This window comes from Tetrao urogallus (genome assembly GCF_951394365.1).
Source record: "Tetrao urogallus genome assembly, chromosome: 3".
In the NCBI taxonomy this organism is placed as follows: Eukaryota; Metazoa; Chordata; class Aves; order Galliformes; family Phasianidae; genus Tetrao; species Tetrao urogallus.
The window spans coordinates 37,715,350-37,734,898 of record NC_136815.1 but is presented as its reverse complement, the minus strand read 5'-3'; the positions used below and the strand labels follow the sequence as shown (position 1 = coordinate 37,734,898).

At 39.4% G+C, this 19,549-nt stretch overlaps 1 protein-coding gene across 1 annotated transcript in view; it reads left to right on the top strand.

The window, feature by feature from the left end:
• RP1 (RP1 axonemal microtubule associated) overlaps positions 1-19,549 on the top strand; it is a gene marked incomplete at both ends in the record, with an annotated part of 183,132 nt that overhangs the window by 159,259 nt on the left and 4,324 nt on the right. The window contains 3 exon segments of the mRNA XM_079533866.1: positions 2,922-3,204; positions 5,352-5,434; positions 8,294-8,365. Of these exon segments, the coding sequence (XP_079389992.1) occupies positions 2,922-3,204; positions 5,352-5,434; positions 8,294-8,365 (438 nt within the window).

Here is a 19,549-nt window from a genome sequence, read left to right as displayed (position 1 = left end):
TTCTTGGGCTCACTCTGTTGTCAGAGGATGTACTCCTCTACAATGAAATTCAAAATAGGAATTCAGATGTTGTGAACTACATGCAGGAAGCTTTTCCCTCATATGTTAGGTGATGAAATCTGAAGAACTTATCTCCCCAGCTAAATTTTGTCTTTGCAAAGATCCCCAAAGTGATTTATGAGTTTGGAACTCATTAAGATTTTATCTATTAGGCATTTGCCATTTAAAAGAAACAGGTAAATAACTGTGGTAATTTGTCCTTTGTCTCTCATTTAAAGATGTTAGAACCACTAGTTTTCAAGACATTTAAAGGATAAAATTACAGAAAAATATGGAAAAAATTGAATTTTATTATAATTGTCAAGTGTCATTTTTAATTTCATCTGACTGCACGTTGCAATGTGGTAAAATAGCTGGGCAAGGTTGTGGAATGGTATTAACATGACTCTTTCTGCTTGATATTGCAGTGGTTACGTATCATCTAACAGTATTTTCTAGAAATATATTGACTGACAGAAGTGTAATGCATATGACTGCGTGTATACATGGTACTCATGGCGACACAGGGGACAGATCCCTTCTCTGTCCATTGCAGAATGTCCAGCAGGGAGGTGACAATGAGGTACTCTACCTTAAATTACTCTAAAATTTAGCATTTAATTTGTTCTTGTACTTCCTATACATGCTTTTCAGGTCTTATACACTTAATACAATATGTTTAAGATACAATATGGTTATAAAATATGGTTTAAGATTGTAATATTGAATGCTTTTATTTTAGTCATTTCTTGTCATCATGGATGCTGTTGAACTGGGAGAAGTGGACAAAATTGTTCTCGTAATCAGCAGTAAGAAAGGTAACATACTTATCTTGCTCTCTGAAGTTAGTGATGTGAATCACACAGCTTACCTCCTGTTAAAGGCAACATAATCACTGTGATTAATTTACTTTTGCTGTGTTTTAAAAATAATAATATTTTATAGTGAAAAATCTTACATTTTGATGCATTAAAATCCTTGGTTCTGAAATCTGTACCATTAGTCATTAAGAAAGTAAACTAATCCTTTACATACAAGAAAGAAAAACAGAAGATAAATAATTATATTATTCTATTAATACATGGCGTAAGAAAATAATTCTAACTTAAGAAACTGGTATTGTTCAGTTGTCCTGTGATAGTTATTTCTGCTGTTTTCCTCGGCTGTTCTGTTTTCTTGCTGTAACGTCATGAAGGGGATTTTACCTCTTGTAGGCAAACAGTAGTTTTGCCACCAAATTCCTTTGAAATTACCAAAACTTTCACTCCTCTGTGCCTCATCTGTAGGATGGTAATCATGCCATTAAGGAGTATTTTCTATAAATGTTTTCAAGTATTCCTGTAAAATATTTTCGAGCCCATTAATGAAAATTGCTGTATAATTGCAAATTGTTACTTATTATGTATTGCAGTGGACCATTTTCAGATGGCTTTCCTGAAAAGCAAGGGTTATACATTCCTATTTTCTCTGTCTTGTTAGCCTATCTGTTGGCTCCTCATAGTAATATTTTAAACTCACCACCCAGTTTCAGCCAAATTTGAAAAATGTGTATAATCATCAAAGAGATTTGGGCACTAAGCATGTACATACTAACTGGGTAGCCAACGTGTTCTGCACCACAGCATGATCTGCTCAGCCTCTGGAGGCTTCAGTAGAGGTATGATGTGAAGCTAGTTATTATAGTGGGAAAGGGAAGGATGGGGATAGCCCCTTTGAACAAAAAGTCCTCAAGACCGAAAGCTCTTTAGTGTATGAATTCAGATGTGCCCTGCAGGACTCAGATGGTGTGGGTTTTTTTTATTTATTTATGCCATTTTCACAATCTGAGCTAGTTTTTCAGATCAGATGGCTCTTTCCTCACTACATGCACGGTCCCTGAGATCCCTGAGCTTCTGATTGTCTCCACGGTCTTTCTGGGCAGGTCGTGAGTGCTACACCATATCCTGAATTCCTCTCCAAGAGCCTGATACTATTAGACTTCCACTGATATAATTAAAGGGACTTGGATTACACCAGAAGACATTGGGATTCAGTTTGCTTAAGAGTGCTGCGTGGACAAATCATATAAAAAAAAAGAGAAAGCAAGTAGTCTCCACAACTAGCCTCCAGCAGAAAATTCACAATTGCAATTCAAAGAGCAGTTTTTCTCATATAGCAGAGATACACGAAAAGTTGAACTTCCTTCATACTTGTCATTCAGTAAATCTTTGTGCTGCTTGTGGAACAGAGTTCTAACTCTTGTAAACCAAGGAGGAAACATCAGACACATATTCCTGCTCTCCCTCTTCTAATGAACATGAGTCATGCTGAATCTGTTCTGCATACCCTTCCAAGTGTGGTGAAGACATCAATCTTTTACTTCACAAAGACAAAGAAAATGCTTACTCCTAAGTTTCTAATTAGATGTTTTAAATAGGAACGAAATAAGGGATGTTGGGACAATACCAGGATCTTATAGACAATTGTTATTATAAATAAATTAACAAATTATATTTTAATGTAGTATGAAAGACACTGTTACATCATCATCAGACTCTATCTAATTCCAAGATGTGCAGTAAAACATTATAGCTATATTTTATTTGCTTCTTTGTAGACTGCAAATTGGACATTAAGAAATTACATTTGAAAAACTCTGTAAGGGATCATCCTATCTACGTGTTTGAAGTGAATGAGTAAGTATCTTACGTAAAGCTAATCATTTTATAGCATAGTATATAAAAACAGTAAGGAGACACTGGATTAAATGTACCATCATGAGGTGAGTGAGCCAATGTATAGTATTTTGAAAGTCCATCTTCAACTGTTCCATCTAACTCATAGGGTTTTTTATTTAACATATGGTTTACTTACTACAAAAAATTATGGGTTTTGTTTTGCAGAGCTTTTTCTGTGGATCCAAATAAGCCAGAAATACAGAGAGAAATCCCAGTATCTTTTGTTATTGGAGGAGACAAACCAAATAATGTCATAAATGACTTAAATAAAGAAGAAAGTCAAGAAGGAAATCAGACAGAGTATACTATCAAAGTATACACAGGTCACAGAATGGGGGCAGGAACTGATGCCAATGTGCATATTGTTTTATTTGGGAATGAAGACAAATCTGAAGTGTTTCACCTCTCTCAGTCACTGGAGCATCAAGATCCCTTTGAAAAAGGAATGGTGAGCATATAGGTTTCTACCAATTTCTAGATTGGGAAAGTAAATATGAAATCTGTGCAAGAGCTTTACAAAACTTCAAGCATTTATTCTGTTTTTTTCATCACTACATGAGATATAGTCTCAGCTATCTCTATGTTTAGCCTTTTCTCCAGAGTAACCAAGGAGCACTTTACTCCGCTGTGTCTAGCTGACTGTATTGCTGTTCTCATAGTCCTAAACACGTCCTTATATTGATTCCATTTATCTGCCCAGTTACATTTCCTTGTTCTGAAATGCACAACATGCATTGCCTGTGTATGTGCACATATATGTGCAATATTCCTTGTTGTTACACAAACTTTGAATATTATGCTTGAGAATATATCTGTCTCTTGCATCCCATCATTTTACTTTGCCATGGAAACTGATGCAGTGAGCCTCGCTGAATGCATAAGCCTACAGCCAGACAAAATGGAACCACACACGCCAACTTGATGTTGATATCCATCATACTTAGAATATCCAGAGACTTATAGTTCAGATGCAAATATATCCACAAGAGTGCTGATTCTCTGCAAGACATCCTAGTTCTTCAACAGAATGCTCACATCTTTTTAATAAATATATTAATATGGCAAAGGAATTCCTCCATTTCCTCATCATCTGTGCAATGCAGTATAATGATGGTTACCCTTACATAGCAAGAAACAAATGCATTTCCCGTACCTTTCTCCTTTAAATTTCTTGGAAGGTAATGGCTAATAATTTAAACTTCCATTACGATATCTTCCTTGTTCAATCTACTTTGTTATTTCCAGCAGTACTGAGCATCTTTTTACATGCAATTTGGTTCAAGTTTTTTTTCAGCTAGGAAATAGCTGAAAAAATAGCTGTGGATATCTTCTAAAAGATCTTTATCAGGTATTGTTTTTCACACTGACAAGATTATAAAGCTACTTAGCTCCCCCTCTACTCTGCTCTTGTGAGGCTCCATTTGGAGTACTGTGTCCAGGTCTGTACAGTACAAAAAAGACAGAGAGGTGTTAGAGAGTGTCCATAGGAGGTTCACGAAGATGATCAGGGGACTGGAGCACCTCCCTTATGAAGACAGGCTGAGGGAGCTGGGCTTGTTCAGTCTGGAGAAAAGAAGGCTGCGGGGTGACCTCATTGCAGCCTTTCAGTACCTAAAGGGAGCCTACAAACAGGAGGGGAATCAATTCTTTGAAAGGGTTGTTAACTGCAGGACGAGGGGAAATGGTTTTAAGTTGAAGAAGGGAAGATTTAGGTTGGATATCAGGGAAGTTCTTTACAGAGGGAGTGGTGAGGTGCTGGAACAGGCTGCCCAGAGAGTTTATGGATGCCCTGTCCTTGGAGGTGTTCAAGACCAGATTGGATTGGGCCCTGGGCAGCCTGGTCTAGTATTGAATGTGGAGGCTGATGGCCCTGCATGTGTCAGAGGGGGTGGAGATTCATGATCCTTGAGGTCCTTTCCAACCCTGGCCATTTTGTGATTCTGTGATCCTATGATACTTACCTACAGGCAGGAGCGAGCAAAAGAGTGTCTTGTCTAGTAGCACACTGAAGGTATCACTGATCTTTGAAAAAAGATTAGATACACAGAAATTGCATTGTTAGCTAATTAGCAATTTTGCTAAGTCAGTGTGAGCCAGTGACATTTTTAAGGAATGCCTTATGAAAAAGGGATCTTATTATTTTTGTTTTTATAAATCTGCAATATGAAACAAGGGAATATTTTAAATGAAATATCTGGTAGATATAATGCTACATTGTGTAAAAGCCTTTATTTTTTGCATTTCTTGAACATATATTTATGTACTGTAAACTGAAAAGATTATAGAAGACATTGCATCAGTTGAAAATTCATGATATCTAGCAAAAACACTTTTCTGTTATATGGAAGTCAGGAAAGAGATAATGATTCTCCTACTTAAGTTGAAAAGCAGAGCTTTCAGGTTTAAACAGAGAACTAGTAGGAGCAAATCTCTGCCAAAGGTCTTCACTACGGAAAATAAACCATATCTGGTGTCATCCATCTATTTTGAATGGATATTTTTGCATTTCATTTAGATTTGAAGCTGATCTGAATGAAGGTATCCATTTTCAAAAATTTATGTATTATTTTTAGTAACTGTTTTTCAATATTAAAGGTTGATACATTCAAGATTAAGACTAAAAAATTAAGAAGCCTACGTTCGATTGAAATTGGTCATGATGGAAAAGGATTTGGTAAGTATACTACATATGTTCTCTAAGCTTGTAAAAATCTTCTGCTTAAAGACTTGCCTGACATTTGGACAGGCCTTTGAAGTCATGCTACTGCTACTGCTAGTTAATATGAATCTGTATATACAGAGGTCAGTTTGACTTCTCTTGCTTACATTGCCCCTGTTCCTATCAGATTTCCCTTGATTTTATCTTTGCTTTTTTTCTTTCAGAGATCTAGTTAGTATATAACTCTGAAGGTTTTATACTTCAGTCATTGCTCAGCCAAAGTTTTCATTAGATGTGTTGAATAACATGACTGCCTTGACACATGGCTTTTCTTCTTGTAAAAGTTAAACTATAAGGAAAACACTGTAGCGCATCAGATCAAACAATGTACAAACCAAATCATGATGACAAAAACTGTTTCCAGATACATTGTATTCAGTATAACACCTAATACTTGAACTTTATCAAAACATAAGATAGGACATCAGCGTGAAATATTTAAAACACTTAGTGGTTTTATGGAAAACAAACTAACAAACAAGCAAACAAAACAATGAACAAGCTATGGAGATACAAATATGAGTAGAATTTCCAGTTACTGTACAGCTTGAGTCAAAAAGGTCTCGTTGTATTGGAATATTCTAGTCAAGTGAACTAAACTTATCTGATAAAAAGAAATGTATTTAGGTTGTAAAAAAACCAACACCCTTATTATAAAGTGGCAAGAGTTTATCATACCTAGGATGAGCCAAGCAAAATTCTGTAAGTGGCAAATCTAGGCAAAAGTTGAACAGGATTTTTCTAACTACCCAATCATGTCAAACATGTGATGGTACTTAAAACTCAAAAAATATATAATCTATTGAAATAAAATCGATCTGCTGACTTTCATTTTATTACTATTAGCTGCTGTATACAATTCAGTTTAACACCAGGGAATTCTACATCAGCAGGCTTTTGGTGCTCTGAGAGTTGCACAGAAGTCTGTAAAGCAAATGCAGGTTAAACTCTATTTGCTGGATTCTAAACCATCAATATTATCTTTCCTCCCTACATCTTGATAAACGTAGTAATTGCAAAGACTGCCTTCATAGCAGGTGTGTGGTAATTCATGTTAAATCCATTTCTTCCTTCCTCTGTTTTCTTCTCTAAATTGTTTCCAAATATCCCTTGTCACATCAGCTGTTATCTGCACAAGCTTCCGCAAAGGTAGCAACTCCTTGAAATGTTATGTGTGTTTGCTAATCTTTCCCATCTGCTTCTGGATTTCTTCATACCCGGAACTTTCAGTGAGGTCTGCTGCAGTTTTGTCAATACAGAGTAAAGCATAAGCTTATAAACTTTTCAAGAGAGCAAACGTAGCTTAATATTTGTTTATAAAGTGCTGTGTAAATCTGAGAGACTGTAAAATTTTATTGCTAATAATCTTGACTTTGAATTACGGAGATTTCATGAAAGGTCATATATTCCAAGTAGAGTCTATGATATATTAAAGCATTCACAAAATTTCATTAAAGAAGTTCCGAAAATACTTCGCAATTTCAATAAATGACTCCTGTGAATTGAAGATAAAAAACCTGGGCACCTTTACAACCTAGTTATTCTAGATATTTGTTTGAAAAAGTCCATGGAAATTGACAAATGTTGCTAAGCCTTTACATTTATCTAAGTTGGTACAGTATGAAAATATTTTTACATTATATTTTTAGCTTACTTAGAAATAAAATTATTTTGGTTGTTAGCCTATATATATTTTTCTCTAAATATGTGAATATGAAAATCTCTAGGATGTGCAAAGAATACCAAAATGTTTTCAGCTGCTAGCAATATCAGTGTGATTCTAATTAGTTTTTAAAATGTTGTTATTAAGTATTTGCATTGGCAAACACACTGAAAGACATCAGCATAATCTCTGCATTTCAGTATAATAAAACTTTATTCAAAAAAAAATCATATTTAAATATTGCATGAAATAAAAAGCTTTAGCACAAGAATGATGGCATTTTTTCAACCAACAAAATAGTTGGCTGTATTTAGAGTGTTAAATACTTTCTTAAAGCCAGGACAGATAGAAACATTGGCCTTAATGGAGATGCTCTTCTGAATCACTGCTACCTGAGAAATGAGAACATGAGAATCGTTCTACAACAGACACAAAGAGCACAATTACACGATTTGATAGAGCAAATTCTCAGATACAAAAGATCGCTTTTTAACATTGTCATCACATCAGATATGCATTTTCACCAGCGATGAACAAGAATCTGAATGCTGTGCTCATAGAAATCTGCACCAGTGGAGGTGACCCACTGTCACCATCCCCACTCCTGAAACACACTACCCACTGCGTCACTGTGCTCACATCCACTTCTTGGTCTCCATAAATGTTCAGCAAGTGTCGATGAGTGTCAGTGGTTGCCATTTTTTCCACAAGGAAGAATTCAATGACACACCTTTGCTTCACACACATTTCCATGTCTGACACCATTTTGTCGAGAAGAAATAGTCTGCTCCTCTATTTCAGACTTTAGAGAATGGTAAAACAGGATTTCAAAAATGTATCTGATATTGCCATGCACTGTTTCATTTGTCTTATACTGTTTCCATTCAGTGTGGAAAAATGAGTTAAGTTGTAATAAAAAATTTCCTTTATGTTTTCTGTCAAAATCATCACAGACAGACTTCCTCTGTAAAACCATAAGAATTTGTTTTTCATTTGAATAATTGACATTTCAGTTGTATTCCTGATAATGGGTACTTTCAAAAGTATGAACTACACAGATTTGGAAATGAAATGAGAAACCTTCCTTGTGCTTTGTGTTTTAGATATATTTTGTATATATTATACATATTTCTTTTTTCTTTGTGTTAAAGCAAGTGGCTGGTTTCTGGAAAAAGTAGAAATCATGGATGCATCCAGGAATTCAGTGTATTTCTTCAACTGTAACAGGTCAGTAGATCATTTCACTGTGCTGTTTTCTTCATCATAATAACAACTACCAGACTTTTTAGTCTCTCAGCTGTTTCTTCTCAGATTTCCTGAAGCAGTATGAATTTTTGAAACTATGCTGTGTTTCTGTCAGTCCATTCTCAGTAACTTTTGAATGTTTTGTCTCATTTAAATTTGTCAGAATATACAGAGGAAGACATTATGTTTTTCCAAGTTATTAAAGCTGGGTGAGGAGTGAAACACAATTTTTGCTGAGAGAATAGCATGCCATTTTCAAGAGGTAAAAGCTGTCTGGAGAACCATTACATAAGCACTAGCACACATGTAACTATCATATCATATGTACACAAACATGAGATGGAATTAGAAATACGAGCTGGTGGGTAGATGATAGGCTGTGGCAGATAACAAATCTAAAGAAAAAGCAGTGGGTTTTAGATCGTTGGGGTTTTCTTTTTGCACAAACGCAACACTAAAATCCTTTTGATCAATATCTGTATCGGTCTAAGATATAACAGACTATCAGCTATCTAAGTGGAACATGATTACGATTTACAAATTTTAAAAAAAGAACTTTTAATAATGTATTAATAATCTAAACACAGAAATTTATTCAGATAAAGAGTTGTTAGTGTAAAGAGATTCTAATATACAAAAAGAAAATCCACTTTGGTTTCTAGTGTCAAACTGAAACAATGCACTTTCAGAACTTAGGAATCAAACTGAAGGGTATATTTGGAGTGACTGTCCACTACAGTATACAGTTTACAGCTTAAAACATTTCAGAGTAAACAACAGAAGCAAACACATTCATGTCTTTCTAAGTGTAAAATAAAATTTTAATTCATCTTGAGAGCAGACAAGTATCAAGACTTACAAATTCTTTATATCTAGGTTGAGAAATGTTGCCTGGTGATCTGAAAAAAAAAGAAGAAAAAAAAAAAGTAGCAAGGAATATTTGATTTAATGATTCTGAAGTTCTACAATCTTGGCAATTCCTGGAAGTCAAATCCAACCCTGAATATTTTTTTTTTTTGTTTACAGTAGCTGCAAACTCTCAGTACCTGAGAGTGCCTTGACTGCAGCTCACAAAGGCCAGCTTTACAAAAATGATTAATGTCACACAGTATCTCAAAGCATATCTCTGTACAGCACTGCACTAAAATTTGCATGCATGTTCCATAAATCTTCTTCCAAAAACATGTTCTGGTACTATCTAATCTCCTAGATACATAAATTTAGGCAAGTGAACATGAGCAAAATTTCTTAGATTGCAATATCAGTTGTGCAATAATTTGTGAAGAGAATTTACAGTTGATTTCACAGAAACACTGAATGGTTGGTAGGGACCTTGGAAGGTCATCTTTACCAACCAGTGTTGAGTGGAGGTGAAGACTTACCTCTTGCAACCTGCCAGCTTACTCACCCTAATGCAGCCCAAGATACTGTTGTGTTTTGTTTGTTTGTTTGTTTGTTTGTTTTCTGCGAGGGTACATTATTGTCTCATGTTCCACCATGTCATCTAAAACTGCTATTAGAACTGCTATTCTTTGCATTCCAAATAGAAAACTGGGATTGGCAGACACAGAGTGACTATACAAGCTCCTGAATTTACTTGGAATCTTTGTGGGTTAGAGTCCAGTTCTCGCCTTAATGAATACATACTTATTCAAAATAAATAGAACATTTTCAGTAGAAGTTAGAAGACCTGATGTAGAATGTTCACTGGCCCAGAAGCTGTGGTCCACTCCTACGATACAGGGGAGTAAACTCTTCAAAAGGGCTGACAATAGCAGGACTAGGGGAAATGGATCCAAGTTGAAGGAGGGAAGATTTAGGTTGGATGTTAGGAGGAAGTTCTTTACAAGGAGAGTGGTTAGGCCCTGGAACGGGCTGCCCAGGGAGGTTGTGGATGCCCCGTCCTTGGACGTGTTCAAGGCCAGGTTGGACGGGGTCCTGGGCAACCTGATCTAAATGTGTATGTTTGGTGGCCCTGCTAGGCAGGGGGGTTGGAACTGCATGATCCTTGAGGTCCCTTCCAGCCCGGGTGATTCTGTGATTCTGTGATTCTGTGATTCTGTGATATGGAAAGCTATAAGTACACACGTCCCTGTACCACCTCACACAAGATGCTTCTCATGTCAAAGCCTATTGGGTTAAAAAAAAGACAACTCTGGTATAAATGCTGACTCCAAAAGGTATTCATACTGAGAATCCAGAAAGGAGCTGTGCATCCTTTCCTAACTTGGCATTTTACCTACCAAAATTAGTTGTGTTGCAGCCTGGAACTGTTTGGCTTCAAATGTATTTCCCAGCTGTTCAATAGTGCAACTTCAGATGTGAGCTATGTTAATGCAGTACCAGCTAGGAATCCCTCCCATTCTCACTGCTTGATCATAATGACATCAGCTATTCTGGCACAAGCCTTGCAAAAGTGCTAGAAGCGTAAAAATGTTTGGGAAGCCTCTTTAGGAAATGAGTACAATTGCCTTCATGATTCCAGTTAACCAGTCTACCTGAGCTCAGGTCTGTTTCTCGTGTAGTCAATGGTAAAAATTCCATAGGCTGTTATGGGGAAAGAATCCACTGTATGTCCCAGTATTTTCTTAGCCAACGAGGTGGCATTAGAAGTATGGAGTATACAGACAATAACTTGCTAAAACAGGACATATTTCCTTACTCTAAAATATCCTAATTTTCCCCACTCCATAAAAAAATTTACTTGTCACCTGTTGTTAAGCAACCTAGACATTAAATATATGTATCTTTGTTTAATATATTTATACAGTTCCTTTTAAACCATGCATATATGGATACTAAAATGATCACTCTTTTCATCATGTTGGTTACTCCTGTATAAGTCAGTGCTGAAATTCTTAATCCAAAAGTGAAAAAGCAGGCTTTTATTATTTGTTTCTTTGATAACTTCTGTGTATACTGTATCTATACAGTATTTATAAAGTGGAAGCTATCAGCTCCAGTCCAGAATATGCATATTCTAAAACAGAACAGGGATCATGCTGTGCAGGGGGGTTCCTGCATGGAGGAACCCAAGAGAGAGCTGCCAGGAGCCAGCAACCCTCACCAGAGAGGTTGATGGGGTGTAGGCAGGGCCCAGACCCTGAGTTACAGGGATCTCCAAAGCCTGGAAGTCTCCACAGGGTCTGAGGGCAGAGGTGGGTGTTTGTCACAGGTGCATGTGTGCCCAGCTCAATGCACTTTCTGAGCAAGTTGCCATATTGTGATAGGAGCTCAACAGGGGCAGTGTACTATCCAGAAATCCAAGTGAGAGACTGATGCATGGTATTGTGCACTGACATGGACTGAGTGACAGCCCTGTATTAAGTCTCTGCAAGGGAAAGGTAAGCTGGCTTACGGACCTGAGATGGTAAATTTGACTGACTTGCCAGACAAGAGAGACAGGAGCTTTGTTTCTGTTCAAAGCAGGAGTCCCCCCAACCGCCTTTCCCCCCCCCCCGGCCCCCCCAAGTGCTCCTACACAGCAGTTGGTCCAACCAACCAGTACCACCAAAAAAGGTGATTGGTGTTAGTAATTAGAGATTCCTTGCTGAGAAGCACATTTGCCATCTGTACAATCTAGAGTGCTGCCTGCTAGGGGGCCTGCATTCATGATATCACAGAGACTACTGTCCCTGGTCAAATTGGAGAACTGCTATCCATTCCTACGTTTTTGAGTCAGATTGGATGAGTCTGCTTAGAGGAGATGACAAAATATCTAAAGGGACTTTAAGTCCCTCAGAATGGTGGTGAAGGGATCAGGAGCACTGATAGAGAAGTGCTCTTCTCTATCCTCTCAGTTGGAGACTGGGACACATGCAGAAAGGTACGAGTGGGTCTTATGAATGATTGGCTACATGGATTGTGTCGTACTTAGGGTTTTGGGTTCTAAGATCTCAGACTCGCCCTCAAGGAACCAGGGATGCTGATGTTGAATGAGAAGCAGCTGACTAGAAGGGGCAAGAACACTCTTGTTAGCAAGCTGGCTTGGACTATTAACAGAGCTTTAAACTAGATTCAGCAGAGGAAGGGGATGTACTTCTCAGTGACAGAGAAGAAAAAGGGAGTATTGTCACTTTAAGAAGCAGCAGGGAAATGCCTGTGAATTGTCTCAGAGGAATAAAGGAGGACTGCTCTAGGAAGACAATATGGCCAAAAGCTCTGCTGAAGTGTCTCTACACGGATACACACAGCTAGGAAAACAACCAGAAGAAGTTGGAAACCATGGTACAATAAAAAATCTGTTACTTAATCACTATCAGAGAAACACAATGGAATGAGTCACACAACTGGAAGACTGCTATCAAGGGCTACAAGCTTTTTAGAAGAGCAGGGGAAGAAGGGGCAGAGATGTTGCCCTATATGTTAAGAAATAGACAGCTGTTTATGAGAAACAGCCATGATCAGGCTAAAAAGTTTGTGAGTTAAAGTTAGAGATTGGTCTAATAAAGGGCATCTGATGGTTAATGTCTTCTACAGACTGCCTGATCAAGGGGAGCTTGTTGATGAGGACTTCTTGCTTCAGCTACAAGAAGCATCACACTCTCAGGCACTCACACTGATGAAAATTTTCAACTATCCATTTATCTGCTGGGAAAGAAATACAGTGGGTTGTAAGCAATTCAGGAGACTCCTGGAGTGCACTGAGGATAACTTCCTGGTCCAGGTATTAGACAAACCATCCAGAAGAGAAGTATTACTGGACCTGGTGCTCACCAATGCAGAGATCATTGAAGAGCTTAAGACTGAAGGCAGTCTGGGTTGTAGGAATCATGCTCTGGTTGAGTTCATGATCTCAAGGATTAAGGACTGGCAAAAAGCAAAGTCAAGATCTTGAATTTCAGAAGAGCGAACTTCTGTTTAAGAAATTAGTGGGAGGGATCCCCTGGGAAGCTGTCTTTAGGGACAAAGGAACAGGTCAGGGACAAAAGAATGGAGCAGAGCTGGCAACTCTGCAACTCTTTAAGGATACTTTTCTTAGAGTACAAGAGCTCTCCATGCATATATGTAAGAAATATAGAAGGAAGGCAGGAAAATGGCATGGCTGAGTAATGACCTAATGGCCAAACTCCATAAATGTCCAGGCAGTGAAAGAAGAAATTGTTGGCATGGGAAGAATATAGGGATTCTGTCTAGAAGAACAAAGTGATGGAGCACTTCTCCTACAAAGAAAGGCTGAGGAAGCTGTTTTTTTTTTTCAGCCTGCAGAAGAGAAGGCTCTAGGGAAAGCTCAGTACTTAAAGGTCTTTCAGTGCTTAAAGGGAGCTTATAAAAAAGGCAGAAGCTCACACTTTACATAGTCTGATAAGACAGGAGGAGCAGTTTTAAACTAAAATACGGGAGATTTAGGTTAGACGCTAAGAGAAAATTCTTAGGCATTCTGGGCATAGGCTGCCCAGAGAGTCATGGATGCTCCATCCCTGGAGACATTCAAGGCCAGGCTGGATGGGGCTCTAGGCAGCCCACTCTAGTGGGTGGCAGCCCAACCCACAGCAGTGGAGTAGAACTAAATGAGCTTTAATGTCCATTCCAATTCAAGACACAGAATCACAGAATCACAAGGTTGGAAACGACCTGCAAGATCATCCAGTCCAACCACCCTCCCATTCCTATCAGTGCCACAAGCTACTAAACCATCTCTCGTAGCTCCTCATCCAGGCGCCTCTTGAACACTACCAGGGACGGCGACTCCACCACCTCCCTGGGCAGCCATTCCAGTGCCTGACCACCCTTTGAGAGAAAAAGTTTCTCCTAATATCCAACCTAAACCTCCTCTGGAATAACTTCTGGCTGTTTCCTCGGGTCCTACTATTTGCCTGGGAGAAGAGGCCAGACCCTTTTGCACCACAACCTCCCTTCAGGAAGTTGTAGAGTGCAATGAGGTCTCCCCTGAGCCTCCTCTTCTCCAGACTGAACAATCCCAGCTCCCTCAGCCGCTCCTCGTAAGACTTGTGCTCCAGACCCCTCACCAGTTTCGTTGCCCTTCTCTGGACACGCTCCAGGGCCTCAATGTCTTTCTTGTAGTGAGGGACCCAAAACTGAACACAATACTCAAGGTGCAGCCTCACCAGTGCTGAGTATAGGGGGATGATCACCTCCCTGCTCCTGCTGGCCACACCATTTCTGATGCAGGCCAGGATGCCGTTGGCCCTCTTGGCCACCTGGGCACACTGTCAGCTCATGTTCAGCCGAGCATCAACCAACACCCCCAGGTCCCTTTCCTCTTCACAATCATCCAACCACTCATCCCCAAGCCTGTAACGCTGCCTGGGGTTGTTGTGGCCAAAGTGCAGAACCCGACACTTGGCCTTGTTAAACCTCATCCCATTCATCTCAGCCCAGCGATCCAGCTTATCTAGATCCCTCTGCAGGGCCTCCCTGCCCTCAGGCAGATCGACACAACCTCCCAACTTGGTGTCGTCTGCGAACTTACTCAGGGTACACTCAATCCCTTCATCTAAGTCGTCAGTGAAGACACTAAACAGGATGGGCCCCAGTACCGACCCCTGGGGGACACCACTTGTAACAGGTCTCCAGCTGGACTTCACTCCATTGACCACCACCCATTGAGCACGGCCCTCCAGCCAGTTCCTTATCCAACGGAGGGTAAAACTGTCCAAGCCATGGGCAGCCAGTTTCCGCAGAAGGATACTGTGTGAGACCATGTCAAAGGCTTTGCTGAAGTCTAGGTAGACTGCATCAACTGCCTTTCCCTCATCTACCAGTCATAGAAGGAGATGAGGTTGGTCAAACACGACCTGCCTTTCATGAACCCGTGCTGGCTGGGCCTGATCCCATGGACAAGCTGTGTGATCTCTCCCAGGAGGATTTGTTCCATGACCTTCCCTGGCACTGATGTCAGGCTGACAGGCCTGTAGTTCCCCGGATCCTCCTTACGGCCCTTCTTGTAGATGGGAGTCACATCAGCAAGCCTCCAATCCTCTGGAACCTCTCCAGTCAACCAGGAGCACTGGTAAATAGCCGAGAGCGGCTTAGCGATCACCCCCGCCAACTCCCTCAGCACCCTAGGATGAAGCCCATCCGGTCCCATGGACTTGTGACTGTCCAGATGGAGGAGGAGCTCTCTAACTGTTTCCACCTCGATCTCCGGGGAGATACGCTGCATGTCAGCCCAGATATCCAGATCAGGGCACAAAGTGCCCTGAAGATAGCTGGTCTGACTATTAAAGGCAGATGTAAAGAAGGCGTTGAGGACCTCAGCCTTCTCCTTGTCATCTGTGGTCACATTCCCCGCCTCATCAATTAAAGGACAGAGATTATCCTTGGGTTTTCTCTTGTCATTGATATATTTGTAAAAGGATTTCTTATTCTGCTTTACTGCAGTGGCCAATCTAAGTTCAAGATGGGCTTTTGCCTTCCGGACTTCCTCCCTGCATACCTTTGCAACTTCCTTGTAATCTCCCCTAGTAGCCTGTCCCTTCTTCCACAGGACATAGACTCTCTTTTTCTTCCTGAGTCTTGACAGTAATTCCCGGCTCATCCACACCGGTCTTCTCCCCCTACGGCTTGCCTTATGGTATTCAGGGACAGCCTGTTTTTGCGCCCTTAAGATTTCCACCTTGAGGAGCGTCCAGGCTTCCTGGACCCCTTTGCCCTTGAGGAGCAACTCCCAAGGGACCCGCACTACAAGCGTCCTGAGCAGGTCAAAGTCCGCCCTCTTGAAGTTCAAGATATTAGTTTTGGTAGTCACTCTTCTGACATCTCCAAGACATTCTATGTTTCTCTGGTTCTATGATTGTATGACAAGTTTTAATGTTTTTTGCCTTGTAGGTGGCTTGCTGGGGATGGAAGCGATGGTAGCACCGTAGTGCAACTTTACCCATAGCTGTTCATTTTCTGATTTTTTCATAGTGTGCTGCTTCTCCAAATTCCTGCTTGTTTGATTTACTTGTATGTTATAATTCTGAAGGTATTGTAATTACTGTGAAGGAATGTCAAAACAATGCATTAAAAATATCACAGTAAATTAAACATGTCTAATGTGAACACTGTGCTCCAATCCAACCAGAGTTGCTCAAAATCTTTGCATGGCTGAAATTTAGAAAACATCAATTTTAATCTGTAACATGGCTCTGTGGACTTGAGCTGAGCATTCGTAATAGTAGATATATTTAGTAACACATTTTTATTTCAGTAATAATTTGTGAGTAAGATGAAGTTAGCTCTTGGGTCAAATCTGCCAATTTTTATTAAACTGATACATAGTTTCAATTTCTACATTTATTAAAACTAATATTTCCTCAAAATCATTTTCCAAACAAGCTGCACAACTCTTTGGCCTTACCATGTGTTATTTCCTTTTCTATAAGACCAGGTATGTAACAGAGAGGAATAAAGAATTTGTTATTCAGGCATTAAGCCTGTGGCAGTAAGCTTCCCACTGGCATTTGACTGCAAAATCTTGTAGCTGAGCCAGAACCTCAGCTGAGGTCCTTTAGATCCAAAGGGTCTCTTAAGAGAGACTTTTTCATCATCTCTTATCACTAGCACTGCAATAGCTCACTGGCTAACTTATGCAGCTCTGTGCTCAGCTTGCTGATTTTTGCATGCCCATTCTTAGGCATCTATCTGCTTCTCTAGTGCTGTATGTGCAAATGTCATTACTTCAAAAAAAAATCGCTATTATTATTGAAAACACACCATAAATACAAACATATTTAGAATAAATACACAAAATAATAAGCGAATAATAAGTGGCTAGATGTTTAGTTTGGTATTGCTGCAGTTGCTGGTTGACTGAGGAAGAGTTTAGAATAAAGACGAGTCTGAAATGGAACTATGAGTTGCACAACACCAGAAGATTGATGTCTGTGATCAGAATACAAATATTGACAAGTATTGACTACACAAGGCATCCCCCTGTTTAATCAAAGACTCCACATTTAGTACCTCCAAAACTCATAATCTGCATAAAGAACTGAATTTTAGACCTGTTTCACCTCCAAGGCACTACCATGTTTTGTAGCAGCAATGTACTTTCTATAATCACAAGAATTAAACAAATCTGTATTCAATATCTTGTCCGGCTTTTCAGTACATTTAATGTTTATTTACTCACATTATTCTTTGAAATGAGGAATGTTGTCAGATATCTGCATGGATTACGAGATTTCAGTTGTTATTATAAGTAATAAACAAATATAACAGGGCTTGGCAGGTAATTTCAGTTTTATCTACTTTATACGTCATCACAGGGAGAGCTAGTGTAAGGTGTGGATGTGATCTGAGTGAGCAATGGAACAGAGTTAATTTCTTCTAAAAGTGCTCTTTTTGCTTACACTGGAATGGATTTGAAATTGTATCCCCAGAGTGCACAGTTCACTTACTTAGTATCAGTATTCATTACACTGAATCACTTCGTTGTGATCTATTATGTGATTTGTTTCATTATTATGTCTTTCATTAATAGTTTGTAATACTAGCTCTCTTTGATGCCATCTCTGATTTATCAAGTGTAAATAATGCCTTCCTAATCTGTTTTTTATTACTAGCAGTGAATACCTCTTTCAGCAGCTGGCTTGAAAATTATTTCCTCTGAACATACAGAGTATAAATAAGGTATTGGATTCACTCCCCTAGATCCAGAGTCATGTAACATTTCTACCCTTCTACTACTGGAAAACTGTCACAGCAGAGGGTTTCATTTCATTTCAAGTGCATTGCAGGTGCTTGCAGAACATACTGCCGGAGGATTATACTTTGATAAGAAAGCTTGAAATACCATAACTTCCTTATCAGTTCTTGCTTCAAAGACATGCCACTTAGCATATCGAGATTGTGACTGGAGCCAAACCCCAAACCTGCCTCTTCCGCATGGTAAACAGTGATGTCTGCTGTGTTTGGCACATGTCACTTAATCCATGTCCCTTGGAAGGGACAAGAGAGCTGGCCAAAGGCAGAGACATTGCAGAGGTGCCACCTCGTGTGCACTCAGCTGCTGTTGCAAAGACCAGATGCTTTGCTCTTGTTGCCAGCACCCACAGTGTGTATGGAGACCCTGGGCAGATATTGACACCGGTGGTGCCTCTGCAGGAAACAGAGATGTGGCATGGAAATAAGACCTCCTGTGTCAGTAAGAGACCCAGGCATTTGGCACCCATGGAAGGAGCAGTGAGATAAATCAAGAGTCAAGACTGCAGTGGAGAAAAGTGTTTGTCTTCTGCTTCCTCTCCCTGCTGCCTCCTGTCCTTACAGATCTGTGTGAGGGCAGTGGCTGCAGGATTTTATTATTCTTATCCTTGCTATTACTACAATGAAGCAGTAACATTGAATTTTGCACTGTAGAGAAAACTTCAAGTGGGAGGTGGATGCTAGAATATAGCCTAAAAACATAGTATAGGCTCTTAAATGTTTCTGCCCATTTAAGCGCTATGAATCTCAGTTTCTTCTGTTAATGATTTGAAAAAAAATATAGCCAAGTTCTGACTGATTCATGGGACCATTTAATCTCCGAGCAATTCCAAGTATGTTCTGAAGAAAGAATTCTTTCCTCCTAAGTATATAAGAGCAGCTTTATTATATCTATCTATTCTGTAGCTTGTCAGTGGGAGAAATAGAGTCAAACTAAGAAAAAAAGGCCATTCCAAGTGCTTGTCTGAGTTACCTTAGAAGTCTTGGGTGAGTCCTGGAGTTGTTAATATTAGTATCTATAGACCTGTTTGCAAGTGTAAACATCCTCTGCTCACACATCAATTTAAAATGCTCTCTTGGACTGCTTTCCCATAAGGAAAAAGCTTGAAAAGTCCATGAACTCCTCTATGCTGTGCCTGAATCTTCCTGTTACAACTCTTTTGTTTGGCATGAACTCATTTTAAACAGCTGAAGCAAAAAGGGGGGAAAATGGAACTGTTCATTTTCTCCTTCAAACTTTTGGAAATTCTTAATTGTATTAAGAATTACTTATCTTTTTTATAATATTACTTGTTATTTAATACTTAATCGTATTAAATATGATGTCACAGGACACCTTACTATCCCACTAGGCATTCTATAAATGCTTTTTCCATTTATAATAATGTGTGATTTGCTTGGTGTCTTGTTGGCTGCTGAATGCAGAATGGCAGTGGAAGAGTTGTGCACCTTGTACAAAGCTTGGCTGCAGGCTCTCTTCCCAAGAGGTCTTCCCATATATCTTCTGCCTTCACT